The 20,148-nt window shown below is 42.1% G+C and overlaps 1 protein-coding gene across 1 annotated transcript in view; it reads left to right on the top strand.

Moving 5' to 3' along the window:
- The window catches only part of LOC101862712 (leucine-rich repeat and coiled-coil domain-containing protein 1), a gene marked incomplete at its 5' end in the record, with an annotated part of 174,948 nt that overhangs the window by 6,361 nt on the left and 148,439 nt on the right, over positions 1-20,148 (top strand). The window contains 1 exon segment of the mRNA XM_005094432.3: positions 6,004-6,122. Within this exon segment, the coding sequence (XP_005094489.3) occupies positions 6,004-6,122 (119 nt within the window).

Raw genomic sequence — 20,148 nt, 5'->3', positions numbered from 1 at the left:
CTACTCATTTGGTTTTACATTTTGTTCATGTTGGTGTTTCCCTGAACCCTGTCGATAAACGCCACGTGGAGCTAGATGATTAATCGTTCCTTAAGAAATAATTTAGTCGAACCTATCCAAAACGATCCCCCTTTGTTGAGAAGTAAATAGGTCGTCTTAGACAGGCGGCCTTTTTGGACAATGTCATAATTTTTTTTAAGGCACAGAGTTGAAACTGGTCGTTTGTACAGGTGATTGTCTTGGCTAGGTGGCCATTAAAACAGGTTCGACTGTACCCGTACAAATGGTCGATCTGAGGTCTTCACACACAAATATTTTCAAGACAACCGTTGAAGATGTAAAAAAAAACCCCAGCCCTAACGAGATCGACGTAAGTCCCGTCAATGGAAACGAGCATCTAAATGAAAAAGATTTCCTGTAAACGTGAGGTATCATTTCCCCCGGGTGCCGCAAAAGTACAGAGCTATGTTTGTTTATAGACCACTGACTATCGACCTGTTGGTTCTACCGCACATGTCTGAGCTATTTCGCCCCAAGTCGTCCCGACAACCGGCGAATTTCCCCAACATCTACCGACTTTTCCCCAACATCCGTAGACCTTCTCCGGAGATCCGAAACGTGAGTGTCCATGCAGCCCAGCATTTAATCTTTACGGGACCCCCTATTGTCTCCCCTGGTCTCTTATTGTTCCTCTTACACATTAGATTTGGTGAGGACGGGTGATCTCCCCCTCCTCATCGGACCCAGTCTATGGCGGAAATCCGACTTAATACGGTGGGGGCGAGGACTTCAAGGAGGGAGCGAGCTGGGAATTTCTTGATTAAATGGGAAAAACGAGTCTTCCGAGCTGAGCTTGTCTGTTGTCTGTTGGCCGTTGTGAACTGTGGCGAAGCAGCTGTCTTCTCGCCTTCTTTCAGCGGAGGTTCCCCTTTCAAAGTAATTGTCTTCAGAGTTGTGGGTTTTCGAGTTCTTCGTTTTCTTTCCTTTGCCTGGTCTTCCGACTTATGGGTCCGTTCATTTGGTGCCGTGATAGGTTCGTGATGCAAGTGACCCAGGTTCGAACACTGCACGGCGTCTCTGATGTAGTAATCATGAGGTTAGGGGTTCATGGGGATCGAGCCTCAGTCTTGACGGTGTGTCCTTGGGGAAAAGCACTTTACATTTACACGAATTTTCCTCACTTCACCCAAGTGGGAATGGGTACCTGGCCATAGTCAGTGGAAGTTCTTGTCAGGATGTTAGTGTTTTAACGCCTTTAAAATGGCAGCTTGCACGGTATGCTTCCCGGAAAGGTGACATTGTTTTAGAATACTATCAGGTCTGCTGGTTTTATAGTGTAGATTGTTGATATATATATATATATATATATATATATATATATATATATATTCTTTTTTATATATATGTATAATATATATATAAATATATTGTGTGTATATGTGTGTGTATGTGTGTGTATATGTGTGTATGTGTGTGTGTATGTACGTGTATATGTGTGTGTGTGTGTGTGCGTTTAAATATGAGTTAGAGACTGCTTGGGGGCTCAATAGATCTGTCGCCAAGCAAGCCCCCCTATCCCCCTCCCCTCCCCCGCCACATTTCAGACCTTTGTGGACATTTACATAAGAACGAGAAGTAATTCAGTGATGACGGCCTGGCCCTATGTGAGGTCGATAACCTAGCGTTCGACGCGGAAGGTGGAGGGGGTGAGAACAATATTATGGAAAAAGCAGCAGGTCATACGGAGAATGCAGTCCTCATTATGTGACCGAAGAGTACAGGGGAAAAACTGACGATGTCCAAATTATAGTCTTTTCTTCAACCCCCTCTTTGTGCAACACAGTTATGGCGTGAAAAGGATGAAATTTAGCTAAAATAATCTCAAAAGGAAGATTTCAAGAATAGAATAACAACAACAACAACAACAACAACAACAACAACAACAACAACAACAACAACAACAAAACAAAAAGGAAAAAAAGAAGCGTCTACGAATCCTATACACGAAAGAACCAGGAAGTATCAGGGACTGAATTTTCAATTTAGTTGGAAAATGTCGCATCGCCAGTTTTTTCGTTGTAGTCGTCTACTGTTTTCGTTGTTTTACTTTTTTTTTGGACTGTGCTTTTGTTTTGTTTTTTAATTGTTTTTATTTGTTGATATTGTTTTAAGACGGGTGGGATATCAGAGAATTTGTGTCATTTTAGGTTTTTTGTTTATTGTTGTTGTAGATCTTGTAGGTTGTTTTGTTTGTTTGTATTTTTGTTTGGGGGGTTTTGTTGTTTTGTTTTGGGGTTGTTGTGTTTTATTGTTGTTGTTTGTTTGGTTGTTGTTTGTTTGTTGTATTTTTGTTGTTGTTGTTGTTGTTGTTGTTTTTTTTGGGGGGCTGTATATTATGTGGGACGGATGCCCGCCTACATTCAACGTATTTCCTTTCACTTACCATAAGCAGTTTCCTTCCTGAAGTGTAAGAGATTACATTCACAATAGAGACGGGCAGTAGATTAACACCAGACCACTTTAATGCAGCAGGAAGTTCGATTTTTAAAAAACTCATCATAGATCACGATGTTTGTACGAGGGGCGTTCAATACGTCTTTACCCTGACTATGAAGGAATTGTCGTAGAACGATGAAACTTGTAGAATGCGATGTCTAGCTTTCTGGAGCGCTGCGGTGGATTTTGGAGAAATTTTGATGAGCGGTTTGAGTGAGAACACTTCTATTAAAGGTGGTTTTGAATACAAGGGGAGCTTTGGATTTTTTCCTGCTCTGCGATAATGCAGGAGTCAATCTTGACCACAGTCTGACCATGAAAAGCCAGGCAGAGGGTATAAAGAACAAGGCGAAAAGAAGACTCCAACTTTTAAAGAGAAACTGGCCAGCAGTTCATGGGGATCAGACAAAGAAACTCTGAGAGTTCTAAACCTTGATTATGTCCGATCTTCCCTGGAATACAGCAATAGCCTACTCACTATGTACTGTACAACTACTTACAATTTCCTTGACAAGCTCCAAAATAATGCCCTTCATTTCATAAACGGTGGCATGAGATCTACACCTGCTGCTGCATGTAAAATTATTTCGACTGTTGAACCCCTGGGAATTCGCTGAGATAAAGCAGTTTTGGAGCTCCATGAAAGAACCAAAACAATGTGCCCAACCACCCAAACAGGAAATAAGTAGAAACATGGAAACCAAAGAAACGACTTCAACAAAAATCAATCATGCATCACGTCACAGAACTAATGGAGAGCCACCATCTACCACAAGACAGAAGAGAAACCTAAAGAGTCAACCCAAACATTCCTCCCCACAATTCTTTGAGAAACCAATCTTAACAACATCTCACAGAGCCAATAGCACAAAATCTTCAGACCCAGAGACACTGATGCTTGCATCGCATCAAACAATCGTCAGCTATTCAGATTACTCGATACACGTCTATACAGACGGCTCAGCGTTCAAAGGCACAACCGGATATGGAATACTAATACAGTATCCAGATGGAAGTTCCAACCAGATCTCTGCAACCTGTTGAGAAAAATTCAACAATTATGATGCAGAAATGATGGCAATTGAAACAGCACTATACCATCTCTGCTCAGTTTTTGACGTTCATCCAAACAAAATGCAGAGTATTGTGATTTTCCCTGACTTGCAAGGAATATAAAATGACCATCATCTATATCAAGACTTGACACATATTATTTATACTGTTTGGCTCCCTCACTTGATAACATCCTGTGGCGTCAACCTCGTGATGCAGTCGATTCATGAACACCTTAAACATACCTGGAAATGACAGAGCAGACACACTCGCCAAAAGGGGATCTAGACAGGAACAGTCCAACGTTCCATCTCATACAACACTGCAAAACAAATCATTAAAAGCAACAGAAAACAAGATTGGACGAACAGATGAGCCTTGGAAAAGACAGGCAGAGCAGTATTCAAACATATGACCACAACAAAACAAAATGACAATATCAACCACCTACAGAGAAAGAAACAGACAACGATCTTCCGCCTACGAACAGAACATATATAGCTCAACTTTCACTAAACAGGATAAAACCAGAACCTCCCCCAATGTGTCCTTTGTGTGACTATGCACATGAGACTGTGGAGCATCACCTTTTCCACTGTACAGCCCTAAATGACATCAGAGCTACATTTCTCCCGAGACCTAACTCTACGGAACATTACAGCAACTGCAGCAAACCTGCACCTATCACAACATGGCATTGACCGGAAGGGCTGTTGCTGGATCGTTAACAACAACAACTACAACCCTGACTTTGAAGGAATTGTCGAAGAACGATGGAACTTATAGAATGTGATTTCTAGCTTTCTGGAGCGTTTGTGGATTTTTTAGAAATTCTGATGAGAGGTTAGGGCGAGAACACTTCTATTAAAGGTGGTTTTGAATACGAGGGGAACTGTGAATTCTTTTCCTACTCTGCGATAATGGCCCTGTGCACAGACCGGCAAAGACAACAGACAACAAAGCAATGTGGCTACACAATGCTACCCCCCCCCCCCACCTTATTTTTTCTCTGACGTGTATCGTTTTCTCAAATCTATTTAAAGAAAAAGAAAGGACAAAATTCAAAGGACATAGTGATGAAGATGCTGTATGTGCAGCAGAGGAATAGTTTGAGTCCCATCCGAGGTCATAGTACTATGCTCAAAGACTATTGAATGTCAAACCCCCCCAAAAAAGGCAAACCTGCATGTCTTTACTGCTTGACCATGTTGAGAAGTAGCATTGTAAGTGTAAAATTTCAACTATCTAGTTTATTTCATTCATAGTCAAGGTAAAGAGCTATTGAACGTCCCCCGTAACAATCCATGTCATTTTCTAGGGGGGTGTTATTTATCGTAATCTTTCTTGTATCTTCCGGGTACTGAATAACTGCTATTGTGGTGATTATTTTCTCTTTATTCAAACTTTGAACAGAGTAAACAAGAGAAGACTTGAACCCCCACCCCGCCCCACCCTTTTCTTCGCCCATTTATTTCACCCCGATAATACCGGTGAGAGACAACAGAAATAATAAAATTAAAATAAACTTCCTTGTTGGTACAGTATGTAACCATAGCCCTTGTTCGACAGGTCCACCAAGTCAAATAGGTTGAAAGCCTAGCAAGCTCCGCAAATAACCTACTAAATTCCAGAACCATCCTTCGGGGATTCAAACCAATGTGATCAGACCAATAGTCTGGAATAATTCCAACTGAGTTTGTCACGCGCCAGTTGATTCTTGCATAATTTAATGGTTTGACGATGCTGGGTCAGGGGATTTCCCAAACGAGGTTGTGTGACGTTTTATGGGGACTTAAGAAGAGGGACTACATAAAACCTGACTCACTGTGGTAATCTTCTTACGAAAGTCGGGTAAGGTGGCGTTGGTAGTAACGAGTTGGGCAAGAGTGCAAAGTCTGCTGCTCCGTTTTTATTTTTCCCTTTGGGTAGGGATTTTTATTATCTCCAAGAGGATTCTTTGTGGAACTCACTTTCCTGTAAAAGTAAGGAGCAGCGTTTGGAGGGTGTCCAAGGGAGTCGTTCGAAGAGCAGCTTAATGTCAAATATTTAATTGTTTGTCAAAAGCGACCCCCCCCCCCCGGCCCCTTCAAATCGTAAGTTCCTCCCGGAACTGGAACTCTTTTCTGTAGCCTGCCCTGAATGAGAGTCGTTCATCTTGTTTTCTTTTAAGACATTAAAAAATATATTTGTTTGAGTTATTTTATTCTTACATAGGTTTTTTAATTTATTTTTTTAAATTTTGTAATTTAATTTTTTTTTGGGGGGGGCTGTTGTTTTTTTGTTTCTCTGTTTGTTTTTAATGAAAGCTGTTCTTTGATAAACATTTCAGTTTGTTGATCAATTGCACCTCCATCGTACGAAATGTTTAATTATATTTTCTTTTCATTCCTTCCTTCCACTTCCCCCCCCCCCCCCCCCCCACTATCATGTCTATGGTGACGCGTGTGTACGAAGGACAAGAGAGTGAATCGATGAAGACGTCAGCCCTAGAGGCCACGTGCACGCTGAAGCAGGCGCTGCTCACAGAACACGAGGCCAACCTGGCTCTCAAGGAGCAGCTCCGGAAGATGCAGGTGAGGCAGGTGGTGATGGGGATGGGCACATTTTTATTGTTTTCTCTATTTTTATCTTGCCAGTGATGCTGGTGGTAGTGAGAATGATACTTCTTGTTGCTGTTGTTGTGATGGTAGTGGTAGGATGGTGGTAGTTGGGAGGTGGTAATATCTGTTGCTGCTTTTTTGTTGTGGTTGTGTTGGCTCCTTTTTTCCTATCAAACATCTATCGTCTTTATCTCTCCCTCCTTCTTTTTTGTGTTTGTCACTCCCTGGTAACACCTCTAATCTTTGGCAGTTATGTGACTTTATTGTGTTACAAGTGCCGTAAAACTCTTACGAAAAAAGGTTGTAGTGGTTGTTGTTGCTGCTGTTGTTTTGGTGGTAATGATGGGGAGGGGATGGCTGGGGTTCTGATTTTTTCTGCTGTATTGTTGTAGTGGTCATGAAGATGACGTTCATTTTGAATTTAGTTGTGATGGTTGTTGTTTTGTTGCGGTTGTCGTTGTGACGGTGGTGATTGTTGTTGTTGTTGTTGTTGTTGTTGTTGTTGTTGTTGTTGTTGTTGTTGTTGTTGTTGTTGCTACTGCTGTTGCTTTTTGCAGCGGTGATTGTGGTTATGATTGTTAATGTTTCTAATAAGTCTGCTTTTACTGGCGTCACCGTCGTCGTTGTTGTTGTTTAGGTATGTGGGAGCCTACCCTTCCGAATTGTTTGGAGCCCCGAAGAGTGTGCTCTTTTGCCAGGGCCACTGCCTCTCTTGGGTAGCGGGTGATGAAATCCAACCTTCCTGAATCCTCCTCAAAGAGATACCACCGCCGGACCTCCGTAGCGGGGCATCTCTGAAGCCAGTGTTCCAAATCTTAGGGCTCCTTAGTGCACAATGGACAAATTGGGTCCGATATGTTGTCTATTCTAGTTTTGTAGGCCTGCAGCCCAGAGAAGTGGCCAGTCCTTATTTTTATCATTAGTGACTGGTCGCCGCTGTACTTAATTTGCGCCTCCCGTTTTAAAGATATTGCCGCGTGTACTTCCTTCGTCCGCATTTGAGATATTGGAGGGTCTTTGGTAATCAGATTTATCTGGGCGCACGCACATCCATATGCGATTTGGCGGCCTGAGCCCGGCAGCGCTGTTGCCTGTTTGGCATTACTATCAGTAAGTCGATGCCGAGGATGTCACAGTGACTTGGGAATCAACGTAATTGTTGTTGTTGTTGTTGCGGTGGTAGTGGTGGGTCTGTTGGTGGTAGTGTTCTTACTGAGCATCTGTGGAGTTTTTCTTTTTGTCGGAGTGTTAGTGATATTAAATGATGGACTTCTTTTGCAATTGTCGTTCATGACTTCTTGTTGTTGTTGTTGTTGTTGTTGTTGTTGTTTTCGGCGAGATTGTGTTACTGGATGATAGTAATATTCATTCGCAAGAAGTTGACTGGTTTTATTAGAAAATGTTTCCTACGCCTAAAGTCTAGTTTCTTTACACTGACCTTTTTTTTTTTTTTTACAAATGCACATAATTTCCTGAAATTCATAAGTCTTAAGTCAACTTTTTTCAGTCTTAGTGATTATCTTTTATGCGTACACTGAACTTGTTTTTAAATGCATTAAAGTTCCCCAAAGTTGTTGGTTTGTGCTTATCGCTGCATTACTCATTGGATAATAGACACTCGTTAGATCTATGTCATGTGTCTTGTCATATTGTGCAATTTCCATTTCAAGCTATGATTTAATATTGCCCGCAATATCAAATAACAGACAAGCGCAGCGTCTGTTTGTTTTAATCCTAGTTATGTAATGTGTGTTTTTACTTTGATGTTTATTTATGATCCTAGCGTACTGGGTCAGGGGGGTCTTTACTGCTCTCTCCGTCCTTATCTTTTGCTCTCATCGATTTCATTTCTCCATCGTTGAAAATAAAGCCTTCAGTTCGACCCCGTGTATCAATTTTCTTTACCGCCGCCGTGAAAAAAAGCGTTTGTTACCTAAAGATTTCATGTTTTTTTTAAATCAGACATTCACTTAATTTTTGCTATTAAGAATGCCACAGGTTCAGTTAGCAGCGTTATGTTGGGCACTGGCTCTCATCATCAGCAGTGAATCTTTGAACCACCTGTCATATCGTCGATGGATTATAATTCGGTTTTAATTAGAACGTTGTTGGAGTTAAAATTCCAAATTGTTTGTGTTAAGTTGTCAGGCCCGTGTTTGACAAACAGCATGTCAGCCTATTCGGCCCTCGGGCTCTGTTTTGCTAATTTTGTTTTCCCACAGAAATGTTGCAATATTATCTTTGTTATATTTGTTACAGTTCCTTCAAACCTACTTAGGTCATTTAGATGACGTGCTGCTTCAATTTTGCCTGTCAGAGGATAGTGTTGAACACATGTGTCTTCAAACATCTCTCTCTCGCTCTCTCTCTCTCTCTCTCTCTCTCTCTCTCTCTCTCTCTCTCTCTCTCTCTCTCTCTCTCTCTCTCTCGCTCTCTCTTTCTCTGTTTCTTTCGATTTCTGTGTGTGTGTCTCCCTCCCTCTCTCTCTCTCTCTCTCTCTCTCTCTCTCTCTCTCTCTCTCTCTCTCTCTTTCTCTCTCTCTCTATCTATCTATCTCTCTGTCTTTCTCTCTCTCTCTCTTTCTCTCTCTCTCTTTCTCTCTCTCTCTCCCTCTCTCTCTCTCTCTTTCTCTCTCTCTCTCTCTCTCTCTCTCTCTCTTTCTCTCTCTCTCTCTCTCTCTCTCTGATGTTATGATATACAATACGCATTTCTTTGGGGTAGAAATTTCAATTCTGGGGGCAACAGCAGAATTGTTTGTATTATTGTTGTTAATAAAAAACTGATGTTGGTGGCAGAAGGCCCTAACCATCCATCTCTGTACATTAAATGAAAAGTTCTATTACAAATAATTTCCAGTGAAAACTGGTCCGATTGCACAAAAGAACAAGGAAAACTTTTGTTCGAGACTGGGATATATCTAGAACTGACGTTAGCCTGAAGAAGTCTTTTGCTGCCATCGCCTACTGTCGCTATTACACGCGTTTTGCGAAAATGTGGTCAGTGTCGGCCTTACACTGGCTAGACAAAATGCCTTCCTCGTTCACACCCTGATCAACATAGCAATGAATGTCCATGAACAAAATAGCGATGAATGTGTTTTTGGGTGGTTTGTCGTTGTTGTTGTCTTTTTTTTTTTTTTTTTTGGTGATCATAATTGTCCGCCATCGTGGAAATCTGACAGACAGGAATGTATTATGTATACGTGTCTTTTAGATTGGATATGTATAGAGTTATGTTCTGTCGTCTATATTTTGGTGGTTGCTGTATTGGGAATATGGTCCCTTCTCTGACATAAAGACAATGCTTCCCCTTTTTTAATGACCTATTAAAATTTTGTATTCTATTTGGGCTCAATTTTAGCTCATAATAGTAACAGTGCGTCGTGTTGCGAAAGAGTGTTATTTTCCTTTTTCAGAGGAAACGCTCGGGCGGGTGGAAGGAGAGTGTTGTTATGAGAAATGCAGCCCTGTTGGACAATGGGCTATATCACCGTCATTATCTTGAGGTTTTGTCTGGTCCTGCTCAGTAGGGTGAAGTGTGTTCTAACTGTCGTAGCCGCGATGGCGTCTAGAAATAAACCCTGTGTATGGATGTTTTGGTCGGTTCTGGGATTGATTATAGATATTAACACACGTAATTACGAAAAGGTCTTTCGACTTGTATGGTGTAGCGTCTTATGAAGACTGCCTATTCTATAAAGAACGAGCTTTAGATACTGACAATATCTTTGCACGCAGGGTCACTCTTTTCCTGTATTAACAATCGCGCATGGACCTTGTTGAGGAGTGGCGAGGAGTTATAAATAGAATCCGCCTCTGAAGACCCTTCTGGAATCCAGTTCATCAAGTAATCAAGTAATTACACATTCTTGGGGCAGCGGTGGATGTTTAAGAGAGCTTCGCTATTTTGTATTAGCCCTTTTATTTCTGTCTGTCTGTCTTCCTGTTTTTATCCCCAGCACTAAGTGACCCGTAATTGTGTCTTGGTTTGTTTTTTTCAACGCGACCCCAGTCTGATGAGCGGGTAATACAGACATGTGTCAATGTAATATTCTGTTGTTATCAATCAAGCATGTCGTCTGTTTCCTGTAAGTATACAGAAATTAGCCGTGGTCAGTTCTGACGGCACTTTGGTCCCTCTACGCTAGTCCTGTCTTAGGTCTCAGATAACAGATCAGACAGAGGGTTGCAACCCGCGGCAACTTCAATTATTTCCAATTAAGCTTTCCTTTACGACATGTGCTTTGATTATATTATACTGAAACAAGACAAGGGGCACCAGCGTGCATGGTGTAGCGTGCAGGTGCTTTGCCGTGGCACGCAAAATAAATGAGATTGATTCCTCTTTGGGATGAACTGTCATAGCTAGACGATTATCTCCGTTTCTCTGCTCGAACGTTGTGTCCCTCTCATCCCGGTCGGCTTTGAGAGGCAAAGTTGAAGCAGCCCGTCACAAAATTAGTCGAAATAGTGTCGATAAGGACGTGGAAACTACAATAACAAAATATCGTTAAACCTTTTCTGACGACTACCTGTCCAAGACAATCACGTGTAAAAACGATCACTTCTCTCTTCGCCCCTAGCTTTATTCTGTATCATTATGACACTCACCAAGTGGGCCCCGTGTCTAAGATGACCACTTTTGTCCTTGATTATATATGGTGGTCTCATACAGGTTTGACGTAGATTGTATCTGGTGGTCTCATATAGGTTTGACGTAGATTATATGTGGTGGTCTCATACAGGTTTGACGTAGATTATATGTGATGGTCTCATACAGGTTTGACGTAGATTATATGTGGTGGTCTCATACGGGTTTGACGTAGATTATATGTGGTGGTCTCTTACAGGTTTGACGTAGATTATATGTGATGGTCTCATACGGGTTTGACGTAGATTATACGTGGTGGTCTCATACAGCTTCAACCTACAATTCTAAGGTGGTCTATAATGTGGAGTGGCGTCGCGTCATCAATTTGTCTATTTGTCTGTAGCACCCAGTTCCGCACATTCTGTGGAGCGCTCTGCTAGCTCAGTTGGTATCGTGTTCGACTACGGAGCAGATGATCCTGGTTCAAACCCCAGATTAAGCGTTCTTGAACTTAAGTTGTTTTGATGAGTTTTAAATGCTCTCAGCTCATTTGGCTCGGTCCTATCGGGGACGGACGATAAATTTGATGGGAGGTACTGCCCCTTAAAATAACCTTATTTTGTTGATGGGTGCGTTAAACCCATGCAATTTTTAGACAATCATCATCCAGTGCCAGATCTGCGACAGACATCGGCGATCATGGTTTTCCATTCATTCCTTTGCTCGGATGCTCTTAAAAAGCTACGTTTCCCTGATCTTTCCCTGTCACCCACTTGTTCAGGTTCCCCAAGTAAGTTTCTCTGGGCCTACCCCTGCCTCTCTTGCCCTCAATCTTGCCAGTGACAGCTAGATGTTCAAGACCCATAGGGCTATTCAGGTGTCCTAAAAACTATATTTGTCGTTTCCTAATTGTTTTTAACAGTGAGCGTCTCACGTGGGCTTCATCAAGCACTGCCTCATTTGATTTCTTTTCCTTCCACAATACTCTTAGCAGTCTCCTAAGAAACCACATTTCTTTTGCTTCTATGATATTTTCACTGTCTTAGATATTCATGACATATCCATTTTCATGCCACGGGCTAAGAGTCTTCCTCCTGATCACGCTGCTAATGGCTTCAGTAATTGGTGTATGATGAGTTATGCCAGCGCATACCATCGCCACGCCTCGTGACCCACTTTTTCTATAATGGTGCAGTTCTGGTTATATCAACCTTTAAACGTTTTTATGATATGTTGAAAGACCCGAGGGAACGTAGGTTTCTAGTACAGTAGGTCCTGGTCTAACGGCGACCTGTATAGGTATAAGGCATTGACCTGTATAAGTGTCTACTTCTCATCTCCTCCCGTGCGTATTTTTTAACATTATAATGACAGTGTAAGACGGCCACCTGTCTTAAACGGCCACATTTACTTTTCTCCACGACAATGAATGGCTGTCTAAGACAATTCCTACCCCCCCCCCCCCCCCCAGGGCGGTGCTACTGACTGGAGTGTCTTTAGGCCATTCCCAAAGGGGGGAGGGGGGTGCATTACTCGTAACATCTCGATTTCTTATGCACAGAAGAATTGTAATTGTAAATGGGCTGGTTCATCAATGTCATGCTCATAACTGTGCCTGTACTGCAACAGGGAACTGCCTCTACTTGTTTTGTATGTTTGTCACACTCTTGTGACCCGCTATTTCCGGGGTGCCTTGATAGTCAAAGCAGACTTGGGCTGTTGAAGCTAGAGAGGTGAGCAGAGTACGTCTGATTCCCTGTTAGGACTTTTCTGTTGACATCCACCCCTTGGCGCTCATAAGACCTTATGCAGTTGCGAGCTCCGTAAACCCTCTACTGAAACAAAACATAAGACAATTCTGATTGTACTGTAGAACCTGTCCAAGAAGACTGCCCATTGTCAAGGAGACCGTGGCCATCTTAGGTACGTGGTCCTATGATATAGCAGAATATTATGGAGGGGGGAGGAGTGGTCGCTCATTCAGTGTCCTGTGAATGCCATCATATTCTGGGGCCTGCGCTTTTAAACAAATACTGCTTCATGCAGATCAAGTGTGTTTGATTATTATAGTCCGAGAAAGACGACAGACCATCCTTCTCTCAACCTTCATTTTAAACGCTTAAGAAATATTCCATCACCGAATAGTACTAGGTGTCATTGTATATCCGTCAGATTTTTTAATAAAAAGATTTCGCAAAATTATAGTTTCTACTACTTGCTTTCCCTTAGCTGACGTCTAACTGACTGCGAACAACACAGCTGTCAAACTCAAAGCAGGCAGGCTGCTTCTGGCCAAGCGAACAATTATTATATTCAGCCCGAGAGAGAATCCTGAGAATCTCCGTAACACAGAACCTTGCTCCAAACTCAAACGAACATGTTGCCAAGAAAAGATTAAAAACCAAACGTCCATCTCTGACGAAACTTCATAAGGGCGTAAATTGGTATACCTTAATTTGTTTTTATTCTTTTCACCTAGGTCTGTTTTAATTCACGCCAGGGCTTAGAGAAGGTTTAATTTTCACTGCTCAGTGAGTGCTTATCCAGTTCGTAATGCGACCGTAAGTGTAATTTGAGTTTGGCCGCATGAGCAACTGAGTTCGACAGCCCTCCCAAGGTGTACAGGTCCGTTGGCTAACGTGAACACTTTATCAAAATTCTATAGTTTCTATATTCTATATGCAGCCTGTGTGTAGACGAGGATGGGGATTTGTGGGGGGGGGGGGCCTCTTATCCTTAATTCTCCTTTGTCCTTTGCCTCACCCCCTTTTTTCACGTCTACATCTCCCATCTCTCTCTCTCTCTCTCTCTCTCTCTCTGTCTCTCTCTTTCTCTCTCTCACTCTCTCTCTCTATGTCTCTCTCTGTCTCTCTCTCTGTCTCTCTCTCTCTGTCTCTCTCTCTCTCTCTCTCACACACACTCTCTCTCACTCTCTCTCTCTCACGCACACACTTTTGCTCTCTCTCTCTCGCGCCCCCCTCTCTCTCTCTCTCTCTCTCTCTCTCTCTCTCTCTCTCTCTCTCTCTCTCTCTCTCTCTCTCTCTCTCTCTCTCTCTCTCTCTCTCTCTCTCTCTCCCTGTCATCCCCCATTCTGGAATATTGTTCTTTTGTTACTGACTTATCTTTATTCCTCCCTATTTTAATCGTTTTCTTTTTCGTCAACCGCCAAAACCTTCCAGGAACAAAGTCGCTATGACACTGCGAGTAGTGCAATCGAGAAAAAAATTGGAACGGAATCGGAGCCTGTCAACCGAGAAATGTTCGGCAATAACATTAATTTATTGATCTGATAGGGGCTAAAGTCGGTGGGAAACCCCCAAATTGTGTGATTATCTATATGTCCATCTGTTTTATTTACCCCTGCCTTTGCTTCTGTCTATCTTCACCTCCATTCTTTCGTCTGTCCATTCCTGATCACAATCGTTTCGTTTTTTACTTCCGTCCTCTCTTCCGAATTGCCAATCTGACCATTGCATTTATTTCAGACATATATTTCGTTTCTGCTTTTCGACAGAACATTCCAACACTGATCTAATAAAGAATTGTGCCGAATTCGTCCCGTCCTGACAAAAGCGCAAAACGGTGTCTGTACTTCGTCAATGCGAGCTTTTTCTTTTTTTTTAAATTATGTCAGAGAGTGTATGTGAGCATTTGAGACCTTATTAGTGGCCGGGTGGGTGGCGGGTGTTCCGGTGTGGTTTGCTCCTTCTTTCCTATCAAACATATTATGTCGTCCTCTTCACCTCTCCTGTTTCTGTGTCTGTTACTCTGTTGTAACACCTTTAATCCTCGGTACTGATATGACCTTATTGTGTTGCAAGTACCGTAAAACGTTTTCTAAAACTGAAGCCAAAGACCTCTTTCGTCCACTGTGGATACTAACACTCCTCTTTAAGCGACACGAGTGGTTACGAGGACGCCACTGGATGGTCATATTTTGTATTATCATATGACCTTTTGCAATTGCGAAAGCCGTAAAACCTTAACGTACTAAAAAAAAACCCAAGACTGAGCGCATTATCGATAGACTGTTTTTAAAGCCGTGTTCAACTGTCAAGGTCTCCGACCTCGTGAGTGAACCAGTTCTGTGAGAGTTCAAACGTTGAATAGCTCACGTTACTGTTTCAGATGGTGCACAATAGTGATACCGGTAATGAACGGCAGTCTCACGGTTTCATGAGAAAAAAAGAAGCAGGTGCTCATTGATCCGATATTGTGATGTACGTAGGACAAATAATGCTTTGTATATTCGTGCACAGACGTTATTTCATTAGAGGAGCCATTCCTCTTGCTGTTACGAAGTGGCTTTGGTTATGATAATAGTAACTGAACTTTGTATTGAGTACATCCATGGTCTATGCGTTTTATAACTCTTATTTCCTCTGCAAACCTAGCACTCTCTGAAACATTCTCGGCTTGCTGAGAAACATTTATGCAAGGGGGCTTTCGTGGCCTAGGGGTTAAGGTGTTCGCTTCTCTTTCAAAGGTCCCGGGTTCGAATCCGGGTAACGACAGAGAAAATCATTCTCTAAAACGTTCTCCTTTCACCTTCTTTCCTTCTCTCTAGCATTGTTCTGTCGTCTTCTTTCGTCTCCACTTTCTGCCCCCACCTCCTTTTTTGCCCCCTCCTCTGGGCTCCCGACTATTTCTGCAGCCTTTCTACTGTTACTCCTTATTTCCTTCTTACTGCTGTCTTTCTGCTGTCTTTCTGCCACACACCTGGTCTTGTGGTAGGAAAGATCTACCCCTAGCAAAATATCTCGGAGGTCCCTTGTGCAAGTTGCGCACGTTAAAGATCCTTTGGTGGTCTAAAATCGATGAGAGTAGGCTTTGGCCGCCACCCAGGAAAAATTCAAAATGTTCTACCTACTGAAAATGTTTATGTGTCCCGCGCGCTCATATGACTTTAAGCAGTTGCGAGCGCGTGAAACACTTACAACACACAAAAAACCCCAAAATAACAATTATGCAAGCGGCTGATAAAGCACTCGAACACTAACAAACTGATCAGATTGTTCGCTGTCAGTATCACTATACCCATTCCCACCTGTGCAAAAGAGGAAAATTCGTGTAAAGTGCTTTTATTTTTTCATCTCAAGAGATATATTTGAGACCCTTCAGTTATGAGCCCGTCAGCCTAGTCGGGGGCTCTCGTGGCCAAGAGGTTAAGGTGTTGGCCTCTCATTCAAAGGTCCCGGGTTTGAATCCGGATAGCGACCGAAAAAATTTCTTCTCTAAAATGGTCTCCTTTCACCTCCTTTCCTGCTCTCTAGCAATATTCTGTCGTCTGCTTTCGTCTCCTCTTTCTGCCCCCACCCACTCACCTCCTTTGCCCCACTTCTCTGGGCTCCTGACTCTTTCTGCAGCCTTTCTACTGCTACTCCTTGACTCCTTCTTACAGCTGTCTTTCTGCCATACCCCTGATCTTCTGGTAGGAAAAATCTACACCTAGCCTTTTCGGACAAGGGCGAAAAATCTCGGAGGTCCAGTGTGCAAGTTGCGCACGTTAAAGAACCCTTAGTGGTCTAAAATCGATAAGAGTAGGCTTCGGCCGCCACCCGGGCAAAATTCAAAATTTCCTACCTACTAAAAGTATTAGGTGTGTCCCGCGCGCTCATATGACCAAATGCTGAAGTACGAAAGAGAATCACCAACGCAGTGTGGCAATATGGAGAATCTACTGACCACAGTGAAGAGACGAAAACTAAAATGGTATGGGCATGTCACAAGATCCACAGCACTTGCCAAAATAATCCTGCAAGGAACCGTACATGGAAAGATAAAGAGAAGAAAGTAGAGAAGGAGATGGGAGGACATTACAGAGTGGACAGGAAAGACAATGGGTTGCAATCTGAGGAAAGCAGAGGACAAAAATGGATTGCGAGAGCTGGTTTTCAGATGCAGTGGTGCCCCCACGGTTGCCCCGACCACGGGATAGAAGAAGAAGAAGAAGAAGAAGAAGAAGAAGAAGAAGAAGAAGAAGAAGAAGGTTTTTTCCCCCGACACTTGCAAAAACCTCTGTTTTAACATCTATCTTTCCTTATTCCGAGCTAAGCGGATGGATATTTTAGAAATTTCTCCAAACAATCCAAGTTCAAAAATACCTTTTTGAGAATTGAAGTAACTCATCTATCCTGAGATACTGACAGACAGCACCTGCCTCACCAAGCAATCCATGGCTTCATCGACTGCTTTCTATCCTTTAAAATGTAGTCAGATTTACGACAAGTCTAAACAAGGATACACACGTCTGTTGTGTGACATATAGGCGTATTCCCCATTGCACACAAAAAGGAATAAGTTTGATTTTCGATATTTTTTGTGTGGGAAAGTTATTTTATCAAGTGCCTGCATCTGTCTGGTGGAGTGCTGTGTCCCACTCAGCCTAAGATGTGCCAGTGGGTGACGAAAAAAATACGTTTTCAATTTTCTGAACAAAATTGTCCTATTTTTATATCGCTTTTATTTCACACAAGTGGTGGAAATCCTGGAAATTCCGAGGTTTTAAATAAAAATTTATTCATATCGAGACCATTAGCAAAACGCGCTAGACGGCATAAAAATGTTACAGCACATCTGCGTTAATCCCCTCAAGTCCTGCCTCAGACAAAAATGTGCTGTATCCTCTGGTGTCTGCGCGGCTGTCTGTAATGACAGTAACCAGACCTAGCAGCAACTGTTGGACTGCTCATGGTCCTCACGAACTAAAGAAAAAGAGAGCCTTCCGGTCAAAGAGCTGACTTCTGTTTCCGGGCCATTAACACTGTTTGCATTATATCTGTTATAAGGCGATGGATTGGAGGGCATTGCTGTCTATCCATTTATAATGATGTATGCGCATTAACGTTTTTAACTTCACACCTCATATTGAAGGCAATATATTGATTGATAATTACCACATAAGGCAGTGCATTCATTTTATAGCCAGACAAACACGTGGAATGCAAAGTTAAGAATGTTTTTTATCGTCAATTTTGAACTTTTAGTTGCCTGGGGTCTAAATGAAAAATGACAGCTTTCAGTAACACTAGGTTAACGTGAGAATGGGTGGCTGGCGGTTGTTCTGGTGTGGTCTCCTACTTCTATCCTATCAAGCATGTATCGTCCTTATCTCCCCTGCTTTGTTTTTCTTGGTCATTTATACTACCTTATTGTGTTGCAAGTGCTGTAAAACTCGTACTAGACCTATAGATCATGTGGGTCAGTGCCCATCATCTTGATCCACTGTGTGGGTAGACTGTATTTTTTCTTGCTTTTTTGAAAGTTGTCAGTCTTGGATATTGAGCCTCATGATGTAAAATTAATTTTAACCCCCAGCCCTCCCTGAAAAAAATCCCAACGAAAACAAATATGCAATGGCTTGCAGCATAAATCACATTTAACATTTTTCCTTTTGCAGAATTTCTGTACTATCCGTTGGGGATGCTCTCTGAAACGAATTCGTTTGTCTTTTTCCAGAAATAAAAACGGTTTTGGAAATGTTAATGTTTCTTCTGATACCTGTTGTCATTTCAGCATTTTGTATTTCATTTTTTTTTCACTTTGTCTTGATGCGGTTCATTTTCAAAACTGCAGGAAATGAGTTTCTCAAAAAACTCAATGAACATGCAAGATTGCTTTTAAATGGGTTTAATTCATTGGGGACTTTTATTTTTTGTTATTCAACAACGCTAGAAAACGAACTGCTTACAGGCGGTTCTAAAAGTGTAATTTCGGTACGTATACAGAATTTAGTTCAAATCGATGTACTTTATCTGAAATTTAAAAAGGCGCATGTAACATACATACCATGAAAAATGCTAATTCGTATTTCTAATTTATGAGGCATTGTGGTGAAATCAGGCGCTCGTCAAAACAATGACACTGTGGAAATTGGCATTTGTCTGCCCGTTCGGCAATTTTTATCAAATTTGATTAAAGGCACAACAACATGTAAATTGTCAGTTTCCAGGGACTCTGGTGCTATGTAAATAACCAAATTTTGGCTGGCACTTTCTTGCTTATTTTACCTCTGAAACCAAGCGACCCCCACCTCCTTCAATCGCAAATATCTGGACTTGTGTTCAGGATAAATGGATTCTTTTTCATCGAAACCAAGGCATATGAAAAACCTTTAAGGTTATACCAATGATTCCATATGCCCAAAGATTGACGAGCGCCTGATTCCACCACGCCGTGACACATTTGTGTATGATAGCTGGAAAAGTGCCTTTAGTCTTCTGGTCGGAATTATGACGTGTTTGTTTTTTAACGCATTCGTAGTAACAACTTCACTTTTCTCTCTGCTACATCTTTCAAAGGTTCATAATAATGATTTATAGGGTTTTCGACAATCCAAACAATTGTTCTGACTGTCTGACCTCACAACGTGTACGTTTTCCAAGTGTCTGTTTTGTAATTGTAAATAGTCTGGCACTGCATGCTAACAACGCAGGTTCAATTCATTCGAGACGACATATTTCTGCAAGGAGCCTGTATCTTGCCCAGGTCGGGTTGTCGTGACACTGACCGGCTGTGTGGACGCAGCTGGCTTTTAAAATAATCTAACTTGTTTTGTTTTGTTTTGTTGTTGTTTTTTGGGGGTGTTTTAGTAAGTGTTTTACGGCGCTCGCAACTGCATAATGTCATATGAACGCGCGGGATACATTAAACATTTTTAGTTGGTAGGAAATTTAGAATTTTGGCGTAAACCTACTCTTATCGATTTTAGACTGCCAAGGGATCTTTAACATGCGCAACTTGCACACGGAACCTCCTTGATTTTTCGTCCTTGTCCAGGAAGGCTAGCTATAGATCTATCCGTACCAGCAGATCGGGGATGTGGCTGAAAGACAGCAGTAAGAAGAAGCAGTAGAAAGGCTGCAGAAAGAGTCAGGTGCCCAGAGGAGGGGACAACGGAGGTGAGGAGGTGGGGGCAGAGAGTGGAGACGAAAGCAGATGACAGAACGTTGCTTGAGAGCAGGGAAGGAGGTTAAAGGAGACAATTTTAGAGAAGACAATTTTTCCGTGGCTACCCGGATTCGAATTCGGGACTATTGAATGAGAGGCGAACACCTTAACCTCTAGGCCTCGAGATCTTCCTAATCTAACTTGTATCGATGAGGCAGTTACTCACTGACATGGGTTGTTGGCCAGTCCTATGGTGTGGTTTGCTCCTTCTTTTCATCTTATCAAACATCTATCGTCCTTATCCCTCTACGTTATTTTTTGTGTATATTTCTATCTTGTATCACATCTAATATTCGGCCTTTTGGTGGCCTAATTGTGTTGCAAGTGCCGTAAAACTCTTACAAAAACTAAAACGTTTACGGATGCAAAAGAACGCTAGCCGAAGCAACTTTGTTGATATGAATAGCCAGCTGTCACTCCGACAGGGGGCGCATCTTTCTTATTGCGGAATGCTTTGGCG

This window comes from Aplysia californica, unplaced genomic scaffold (genome assembly GCF_000002075.1).
Source record: "Aplysia californica isolate F4 #8 unplaced genomic scaffold, AplCal3.0 scaffold00081, whole genome shotgun sequence".
Classification (NCBI taxonomy): domain Eukaryota; kingdom Metazoa; phylum Mollusca; class Gastropoda; order Aplysiida; family Aplysiidae; genus Aplysia; species Aplysia californica.
Note: the sequence above shows the minus strand (reverse complement) of the source record. Positions and strands in the feature narration are given on the sequence as shown.